Below are 11,254 nucleotides of genomic sequence, written 5' to 3'. Positions count from 1 at the left end.
TCAGTGAACATCATAATAATGTTAATAATGTAGTTTGTGTAAACTGCATGCTTGCTTTTTTATTTCAGATGTGAGAATAACAGTGCAAAAGAACCTGTTGCAAAGAGAGCCAAAGTAAAGCAGCCCACTTGGTCATGGAAATGGAGATTCCTGTCTGCACAAGAACCTGGACCACAGCTAAGACCATGTGATGCACACACTCCCAAAATGATGTGATAGTTATATATATTCTATATAAACTATAAACAAAAAATAGATATACATTTCTTTTTTCCTCATTCTTTCTTGTAGCAATTCCCTCTCAGTCACACACCTGACTGAAAGGCTCATCATGCAGCTCATTATGCAGGCCTTTGTCTTCTCAGGTGTGAATCACATCATTATCCATGACTATTCATGCCCCCTCGCATATTCCTTTTCTACACAAAATGTGTCTTAGAAAATTTAAATCAATATATTGTTTTCTGTGAGTGAGTAAACAAGATGATTATCACATCATTCTGAAGCAAAAACTCTAGACTTCAAGATCAGTTCTCAAAAGTCTTGTGAACAAATGTTCTGTATGTGTTTTATGGCCTTATTTCAGTGACTTTAAAATTGTAGTTTTTCACTAAGCACGCATAAACGTTGTTTTCTCAAAAACACAATCACATACATACATGCTGCCCACATATTATTGTAGCCCAGTTTGTGCTGATTATGGTGCTACTAAACTTAGCCATTAAAATGTTTATTAGCAACTGAAAAAAGCACAAATGTCAGGGCATGTCAAAACTTCTCCAGGGCCCCAAAACACCCTCGGACCCCAGAGGGTTAAATCCATATAGTGAGAACAGACAGTGACGTCACTCTCTCTTGGACGCTGACAGCTTGTCTGAGGAAAATCACAGAAACAGAGGTAAGTGTCTGTCTGTCTCTAGCATATATCTGCTTTTATCAGCTCTGCAGTCTTTGTGTAATCCATACTGTACAGTGCAAAGCATAAAGACAGTGCTGTTTAAAAGTAGCAGCTTTGATTTAGAAAACGTTTGGGGTCACTAAGATTTGTATTAATTTTTTAATTTTTTGAAACAAGTTTTATATTTTTATTAAGCAAGCATGCGTTAAATTGATTCCACAAGTGGAAGAGCAGCAAATCAGCATATTAGAATGATTTCTGAAGGATCATGTGACACTGAAGACTGGAGCAATGATGCTGAAAATTCAGGTTTGCATCACAGGATTAAATTACATTTTAATATATATTACAATAGCAAACAGTTATTTTAAATTGTAATAATATTTCACAATATTACTGTTATTTCTGTATTTTTTTATTAAATAAATGCAGCCTTAGTGAGCATGAGAGAAACACATAGTAAGTTCTACTGACCCCAAACTTGCACATTTTAAATATAAACATCTTTATATAAAGAGCATGCTTCACATAGGTTGTGATTTTTGGCTGGATAAGCCAATTAAAAACCACAGAGAACAATGTCAGACTGTTATCCCATCAAACTATGTTCCAGTTAGAAATGTTATTGTATTTAATGAATGTGCAATTAGTTACATACATTAGAAAAACAGTGGTTAACCCCACAATTAACATGAACAATAGCTAAGACTAAATAGTCATTGTAAGTGAAGAGAGCTTGATGAGAGAAATTAACAGATACTTTTTTATCTGATCCAGAGCAGTAAGAATAATAAATTAAACACATACACACAAACACTTTTTTACAAACAGCCTAGTGCTGATTTGATCCACAGAGGGAAGTGTCATGATGAGAGCTATTAATCACAGTTCATCTGCGTCTCTCTCCTGTCTGCTCCTCCCAATACTCTCAAATCATAATGCTGAGCCCTCCAAGCTCGAAACCCAACACCAACACTATCAATAATAAAAAACTCATGAACTGCAAACATATTTCACATCAGTATAAGACTTTTTTTAATAAGCTGGACTTTGGCCCATGCTATCATTGATATTCAATATCAAACCGCTAATTAGTTCCTTTGAGAAGAGCTTTTGGCGGAACGGGAAGCTTGACTCATTCACATCTGTGAAAATGTGAAGTATAGTTAGCCATTAATGTAATGCCTGTGAACCAATGCAAAAGACTCTAGATGGCAGAATGCCAACTATTTACTTTGAATAGAATACTAATTCATCTTGCCAACTATTTACTTTAAATAGAACACTAATTAATTCTTTTATATTTTTTTTCTTCTTGAAATTTCAGTTTGAAGGAAGCTACAAACTTAGAGAAAACCACTTCAAATCTCAATTATTTCTTTGGATATATTAGCTCAGGGCTTCCCAAGCTTTGTTGAATCCCTTAGATGTAAAATATGTACTTGAAGTATGGCCTGAAAGGTAAAGATAAAATATTTAATTGGTTTTATCAGGGGTTTTATTTTGATTGTTTATATTTTAAAATTATATATATATATAGGGCTGCACATATATCATAGTTCGTATTAGTAGTAGTAGTGTTGGAAAGGTTACTTTGGAAATGTAATAGGTTACAGAAGTTACCCTATTTAAAATGTAATAAGTTGTGAAACGATTTCAATTACTTTATTAAAGTAGTGTAACTGATTACATTTGATTACTTTTCTAGATTTCTAACAAATGTTTTCAACTGTTAATTATGTTCAAACATTTAAAGCAGCCAGGGTTAACTTTACAGTATTACTCAACACTGAGTACTGTCAGACTTTCCAAATCCTTCATCACTTGAATTAAAATGATGATCATTTAATTTTAAACCACAGCCGACACAAAATCAGATTTCAGCACCTCTTTTTACTCTGAGGTTAAATACAGATTTAAAATCATAAGAAATAGTTTAAATTCTTTGCATAGCTACGACAGGAAACACTGGTATCTAACAATGCCTTGGAAAGAAACAGTTAATCTTAAAAAAATAAAGCATATACATAAATCCAGAAAGGAAATAAAACAATTATCAAATAATCATGTGTCCTAAACTCCTTAAACATTGGTGTATCAATTTATTTTAGAGCAGTCAATGCAATTTGGGAAAGAAATCAATTAAAATTGTGTGTGTGTGTGTGTGTGTGTGTGTGTGTGTGTGTGTGTGCGCGCGCGCGCATGTATGTGCATGAAAATATTCAAATGTAAAACCCTTTGTAATCATTCATATTTTAACAACTAAATAAATTACACATTTTTTCTCAGTAAATATAACTGATTACAGTTACTTTTTTGTAATTAAATTAAGTAATGCTGTTACATGTAACTACTAGTAGTAGTAATATTATATTGCTTTTAAAAAATTAAGATTAAGGGCCAGATTTACTAACAGCTTGCGCAAACCGTCTTTTGGCGTTAAAATAGTACTGGCAGGATTTAATAAAGACGCGCAGTAAAGAATTAGTGCTGAAAAGACGTGGACAGTTAATTTTGTGCCTGACCTTGTTGAATATGCCTTTGTAGGAGATAACCTTTCAGACGTAAAATTTATGGGAGGAGAGTGTTAAAATGAATCATGCAATGTGATTTACTAATGTTTGCGCTCATCGAATTGCTGGTATTTGTGCCATTATTTAATGCCCAAAAAAGCATGTTTTAAAGCAGGCGGTAATTTATGCTGCTCTTCATAGATTGCGCTGGTCATTATGGAAATGATCTGGCTGTGTCTGTGTTCTTTAATGTGCGCATTGTTAGTGTCACGCTTACACTGTCTGAGGATCGATGGAGACAAGGAGTATAATAAACAGTCTTTTTAATTCACGAAACACTGGGATAATCCAACACAGGCGCGAGGAATGAAACATGTACAGACGAAGTAGACCCGACAGGGGAGAAACGGGAAGACAGGAGCTTAAATGCTAGGGATAATTGGAGATACACAGGTGGATCACATAAGACAATCAGACTAAACGAGGACAGGAAAATGACCAAATAAGGAAACGCAGGAAGGACTACAGGGGCAAAACAGGTACAAAAGTCTGACAGTTAGTAAATCACCCCACCGAATTTTCCCCTCCCATCGGCGCTTTTACGGTGCTTTTATCACAATTGCTCTGTAAAATAAAAAAAATAGTATTTGATAATTACAGGCATAATAAATGTTTTATTTTACACTGCAAATTACAATGCTATTATTATGTCTTAAATTCTCAATTTTCAAATGTTTAAATCTTCGTGTTGTTATTTTAGTGGAATAGCTACTGGTTAAATGCTGTAAAAGGATGAAAATGGTTCAAACGAGTAAATAAAGTAAACATAACATACAATATTTTCCCAAAATGCATGTTAAATGAGTTTCTGATATGCAGCGTTTACTGTAATCCAAGCCACATTTAGGTGCTATATCACGATTTCAGTTTTATTTAAATTAATTGTGTAGCCACATTCATTTATTTTAACTTTGCGCTCAGTTTAATTGTATGTATTAGATGTATTAGATACATCTGGTCAGTTACCAAAGACTGAAAACAGAAATGGTGTCACATGAAACTCATGAAACATTACATTGTTCAAGCACGAGGAAACCATAGAGAAAAACATTTCCTTTCTCCAGCGTGACTTAATTATGGTGCATCAGTCTTCACCCAGGGCCATTTTTGTTTGTTTACTGGTAAGTAATGGATTAAGTTCCCTACCTGAGGCTGTGGCATTTAATTTTCTCTTCAATCATCCCACCCCTCAAAGCTGGTCTTTACACACTGCAATTGCTTTCTTAGAAACATGCACAGAAGCTTGGCTTCTATGCATGGATGCATAATTGCCTTTTGCAAAATGCATAGAAAGCGGAGGAGATGCCTGAAAAAGACTTTGCATGCGTCACAGGTTTCCCTCATAATCACTCCCTGCACAATTTATAGAGCATCTTAATAATCTACTCTTGCCCTGATTGCAAGGTGAGAGAATCAAAGAAACATCATTATTACAAGAATCAAAGTCAGACTGCCTTCGCAAACCTTATCAGCACAGTCGACCATCTGATGGATGTGACTCACCAAATCATTTATTCCAATACTGTTCCAGCCTTGCATTATGGGTAGGAAGGAAATAACGGTTGGGATTATCCAGCATCCTCCGATCATTAGAGCCACTCTCAGTGGTGTCATCTTATTCCTGTAAACCAGCGGCTGGCAACAGATGGCATAGTACCTGGAAGGAAAGGTAAAGAAACAGCATGTTGAATACTCTTTATTTCTCCAGCCATATAGTACATACAAAATAATTCAAAGGAAATAACTGTATATAAACACTGTTAATTGTACATACATGTGGCAAAATATATTAATACGCAACCACAGGTATACATTTTCTTGGAAAATGCATTTTCAATATGCATGTGAAAGACAACAACCTTGAAAAACCTGAAGGATGATGACCTGTCAGTGGCCCTGACTGACAAAATGTCAACCTATTCAAGCATCTGGAAGACTCAGAAAAAACACATTCTGTCAAGCTGCTAGAGCTTTTTAACCTTTCTGATCTGCTTTTCTAATCAGCTCAAGGTTGTCTAAAGGTGCAGTGTGTAAGAATGACAGCTAGCAGCTGAAATGTATAATGCAGTCCAAATTCAAAATATTTGAGTGTGTTTTTTCTCTGGTCTCTTCTCCTCAGACGCTACACTCACGCGGGTTGCCAGATTGAGGGCATGCAACAGGAACGACTGCAACTGACAATGGAAGGCAACAAGCCTTACACTGTAAGTTAATGAGTTGATTTATCCGCGTTTTAATATTCCTCTGGTCATAGAACTTTTTAGATGGACGCCGAGGCTTTTTAGGTCGGGTGGAATCTGCGATCTTTGCCAGTTCGTTTGCTGGCTTCCATGGCTGCAATACACTGTGCTTTCCACCAACTGGCAACCTGGAGTGTCAAAATACTATTGGATAAACCAGCAGTGGGCAGAGTCACACAGACCAAAACAAAAACAGACATTCCGACACGGAACGCACATTTCAAAGTGGGATAACTGGCTGTAGTGCTGATTTTCAGAGAAACAAGTATGTGAACTTAGCATGTTTCCTGAATATCTTCAAACATATGGTATATGTATATGCTTTAGTATAGTCAGAAAAGTTTCAAAATGCATACCTTTAACTATAGCATTCTGAGCTACCACAGAGTCCTGGTATTACACCAGCATAACCAGACATGAACAGAATTTATTTGAAATCTAAATCTTTATATATTATAAATGTCTTTACTGACACTTTTTATCAATTTAATCCATTCTTTGCGGAATAAAAGTATTAATTTATTTTTTTTTAAATCGTACTGAATATATGCTTCTAAATAATAGTGTATGCTGTATAGTCTATGACAAGGAATATTATTTAAAAAAAATATTCACACAGCTCTATTACCATTTTTTCCCCAAGCAATACCGTAGGTTGACTGGTCTCTGCAGAAAACCTTAAATAGGGTTAAGAAAAAAAGAAAACTTGTTACTGTTAAATAAATGGCACTCAGTTAACAAAGACTACTCTCAGGTTGAGAGAGGAAAAATAAAGGTGAAAATTTAAGTGAATCCTTGACCTGCACTTATATATATAACTTGGTGACTTGCAAAAGTGTCACAAGTGTGCATAAAAAAAGTAACTGCACAACAAAAGCCCTGCTATAAAGGGTATAAGGGTACTGCTATAAATAGTTACCAACTACTAAAACAAAAAAGCTCAAAAGTTAAACTATTTTTGCTTGATAGAAACAGTCTCTGACTTGTTGAAGAACTGAAGATTTAAGGACCATGCCCCGAAAGGTCTTTACCCGTTACACAACCTTTCGCCCTTCACTTCCCATCACGTTCGAAGCCTCACACTTTGCCATCTACTGCACGTCGTGAGCTGAGCCTCAGATGAACATTTTGTGCCTTGTGGCTGTAAAGGATGCGTGTTTGGAGAGGTCTGCTATCTCAAAGACTGAGAGAAAAAGCCACAGAGGACAGACTTTACTCACAATCCCTTCGACTGAACGGGACAGGTCTCTCCTTTTCTCTCTCTTTAACCCAGATGTGTCAAAGCTTCAGTCTGTGTGTGCTGAGGTTCCTGTTTACATGCATGCCTCCGGCCATAGAGTCTGCTAACCCAACCATGTGTTCACCACAGCATGTTTAGAGCTACGACATGCTCTAACCCCATGCGTCAATATGGCCTCTGCCCCTACAGGTCAGAGTTTGGGTTTTACTGTGCTTGAAGGCATCAATGCACGTCCAAATTCTGGAATCTTGTTTTTATAATTCCATTTGGTGGTGCAAAAATGACACAATTCACTTTGCTGGAAACACAACAGGTGTTCCGAGTCATCTGTTGTGTCTAATTGACAACATAACTCCACTAAAATGCCTACGTTAGGACCTCAAATAACGTCCTGATGCAATTTATTGACTCTTTATTTGGGGGCGTTTGAATGGGACTCACATATCATTCTTCTGTAACAAATTTGGAAAGGTTAGGGCTTAGGAGGTTTGCAGCAGAGAGAGGAAGTATTTGTTAGCTGGTCTGAAGCACTGAGCAAGCATTACTCACAGTCTTAAATCATTCCCAGCTTGTGTCAAACGACTCTCTGCTGCAATCCAGCACTGGACTCTTTCAGAATTGCACATTTGGTCATTTTTTAGAGTTGGGTCAGTTAAATAAGTTTTAAGGATCTATGTTTTACTGTTCAAAAGTTTGGGGTCGGCAAGATTTTTTAATGTTTTTTGAAAGAAGTCTCTTATGTTAACCAACACTTCATTTATTTAATCAAAATTACAGTAACAACAGTAATATTGTGAAATATTATTACAATTTAAAATAACTGTTTTCTATTTGAATGTATGTTAAAATGTAATTTATTCCTGTGATCAAAGCTGAATTTTCAGCATCATTACACCAGTCTTCAGTGTCACATGATCCTTCAAAAAATCATTCTAATATGCTGATTTGCTGCTCAAGAAACATTTCTGGTTATTATTAATACTGAAAACAGCTGCTTAATATTTTTGTAGAAATCATGATCATTTTTTTCAGGATTTGTTAATGAATAGAACATTTATAAGAACAGTGTTTCATTGAATTAGGAATATTTTGTATCATTATAAATGTCTTTACTGTCAGTTTTGATCATTTTAATTAATTCCTTACCAAATAAAATTATTAATTTAAAAAATAAATAAATTTCCAACCATAAAGTTTTGAATGGTAGGGCAGTTCACTTTGTTTTTTTATTGTTCTGCAACTTTACCCAACATGTCTGATTTTGAAGGTTTTGAATACATAGTGCCTGTTTTGAATTGGATCAATTTGGCCCACAATAAATTCATGCACTCTATTAGAGTATTCCCATTTCTCTTAACAGCTGAATTGGGACAGCATAACTAAGGCTACACATAAGCATAATGGGCTTAATGCTTCTCATTGTTCTGGATTCAGTGTTGATAAAACGAAACATAATTAAAATGAGGTGGCACAATTACAGCAATTGCATTAGTGCATAAAGAGCAATACGTAAGATGCTCATTAAAATCATCACATGCCCAAGATGTCCTCAGGGATTTGGTCCTTATATTTTCATGCGCATCTCTGGCTGATATTAGCGAGTGATAAACAAATTACCACCGCTCTGACTTTCACACCTACATCCAGTCTGCTGTGAAGAATTCTGACTGGAAGACTTGCGATTCTTGGGCTGACTGTCAGCCATGGTCTATTGGTGCTTATGCCAACCACAGTCCTGTCAAAGATGGATGTCACAGAGCCACTTCTGTGTACGTGCTCAACCAGCGTATTGATTTCTTACCGTGGCACCTGTAAGCGCTATCTAAAGGGATGAAAGCAATCGCAGTGGAAAAAAAGCAGGCAGGCTTGAGACAACATTACAGTTCCAATGAAGAGTATCGGCTCTGACTCACACGGTGCCTGAGGCGAGGGACGAACAACCTTTATTTTAATAAAATAAACGTTCAACTACACAGTAAGATTCAAAGATATGATAAAATGTACCAATACAACAAAACACCCTGGGTGAATACGGCAAAAAATGTAACATATCACCATACTTCTGCAGTTGATTGCTTATGTTAAGAATTGCAAACAAATGTTGTATTACAAGTTTTGTGAAATGTTGTTTGAATATGCAATTGATGCATTATCTAATTAGATGTGCATTAATTTGCATACATTTACAGAACAGAAATCTGAACACTACATATAGACAGGTTCAAAATTCTTGTTTCATTTGCTGATATATTAGAGTCAAAGGTTTTTACAGAGGGGATTTTGGATATGAATTTGTGTCACTCCATAAATACTGTTAACAGCCAGAAAAAAAAACCCTACTTTTGATTTTATTCTTTTATTTTTTATTTAACCAGACAATAACATAAAAAACAGTGTGAGACAATTAAGTAATCACAAGAATGACATTATTAATTACAATAGCCACTTAAAACAATATGATCTATTTTTATACTTTTTACTGGGATAAATCATATGCATTCCCTATATGAAAAAATATAATAATAAAGTCAAATAAAATAATTTACAAAATAGTAATGCTAATGAAAAATTACCCAACTATCAGTAATTCTTCACCATGTTTTTAAGATTAAAATGTTGTATAAAATCAGGCGAATGATAAAAACCTGTCTATAAAAAATCTCTGTAAAAGCATTCATAATATACATAGGAATTAAACGGCAAAGTCTGGTGCATGTAAGTACAAGTGAAATGGAGATTTCTGGCTCAGTGCAAGAGAAAAAAAAATCATTTTGAGGAAACAGCCTTTTAATATGTGCATTGTAAATGCAATCTACAGATGCAGATAGATAAAAATAAACACTTAAAAGTGCATTTTGGATGTTTTAATTTCAAGAGCCTGAAACAGCATGATTTTCAGTTATGAAAAGCCCAAAAGCCCAGAAATCTTCGTTTCATTGGTCATATATGTGATTTTCTGTAATCACAGAGTTCAAATTTTTAGGTACTTCAATTAAAAAAAAAAAAAACATGACACGATGAATTATCAATCACCTGTCCCATCAGGCCACCGCATGGCTTTCCTCTGAAAACACACTGAATTTCAAGAAGCACTGAAGCACTGTCCATATGGTGCCCACTGGTTTTATATTTGATCAGAGACACAAAATCAGACCTGTGATCAGAATCCACAATCTCCATGAGTTTCTGCACAACTCCCGAAGCATGTATGAACGATCAGTCATGCAAACGGGTTTCCCTGAGGGACCAGGCCCGTGGGGGAAATAGCATGCGTGAAAATCCAATTCCAAGCTTGGCTGGCATCGGACAAGCGTGAGATGTGGAGAAATTAACCTCCAGCCAAATGAAAAGCAAACGTCTGGGCTGAACGGACAGACACACTTCTAATGACTCATGAGTGAGAGCCACCTATATCACTGCTTTCACAGGCTCAGGCATCTGCTGACCGTTTCCCTCTCTGTGGCTCTTTCAAGATTCAAGCTTCATTCATAAATGGAGGAATATGAATGCATCAGAGAAGTGAGAGAAGTGTGGCTCATGACGACACATTGATGTCCTAAGACACGAAACGATCAGTTTGTGCGAGAAACCGAACAGTATTTATATCATTTTTTTACCTCTAATACACCACTATGTCCAACCGTCTTTGGGCGCACGCACGGCTTCCGGTGCGTGAGGTGTGTACGTGCTCTGGCGTAGTTTACGCAAGCGCCGGAAGTGATCTCTCGCGCGTATACGTCACTCATTGTTTACACAGGGAGGCCGTCTCCGTCATTTCTCTGTCCCAGTCCCGGTTTTCATGAACTTTTGCGAGCGAGAGGGGTTTAAGTCATCAGATGATACCCAACTGTGCTGTCAAGGCTCTGCCTTACCCGCATTATCCACCAATGTGGCGTGAGGAGCAAACGACAGACACTGTGGGTGTGGCGGCAGGCCTCGGAGAGGCTTTTATTAACAGAAAATAAACAAAGTGTCCAGAAAAAAAGGGAATCAAGTGTCCAAAATAAACAGGGGATCTGGTGTACTCATCGTGCTGCGGGCTTCGTGAAGGGTCCGGGGCGCGAGGGGCGGCGGCTTCTTTTCAGCCGACTCGTCACAGTGTGTTGATATCCAGCCGAAGAGCAATCAACCATAACTTCAGGCGAGCAGGCTCAGAAGTTGGGAATACGTGGAAAGTCACCACTCCTGAATGAGTTCGCGCAAGAGAATGTAATCTTGTAGTTTTAAGTTGGTTTGAACAATCTGGATAAGCGCAAGTAAGTACCATTTTGATTAGCCGTCGTACCTACAATGACTGTGCACT

At 36.7% G+C, this 11,254-nt stretch overlaps 1 protein-coding gene across 2 annotated transcripts in view; it reads right to left on the bottom strand.

The window, feature by feature from the left end:
• htr4 (5-hydroxytryptamine receptor 4) overlaps positions 1–11,254 on the bottom strand; it is a 106,520-nt gene that overhangs the window by 39,706 nt on the left and 55,560 nt on the right. For both annotated transcript variants that reach the window (XM_016455434.1, XM_016455435.1), the window contains exon 5: positions 4,975–5,128. In XM_016455434.1, the coding sequence (XP_016310920.1) occupies positions 4,975–5,128 (154 nt within the window). The remainder of the gene's footprint in view (positions 1–4,974; positions 5,129–11,254) is intronic.

Source organism: Sinocyclocheilus anshuiensis, unplaced genomic scaffold (assembly GCF_001515605.1).
Source record: "Sinocyclocheilus anshuiensis isolate Anshui unplaced genomic scaffold, SAMN03320099.WGS_v1.1 scaffold235, whole genome shotgun sequence".
In the NCBI taxonomy this organism is placed as follows: Eukaryota; Metazoa; Chordata; class Actinopteri; order Cypriniformes; family Cyprinidae; genus Sinocyclocheilus; species Sinocyclocheilus anshuiensis.
The sequence above is the reverse complement of the archived record's forward strand: the minus strand, read 5'-3'. Positions and strand labels throughout refer to the sequence as shown.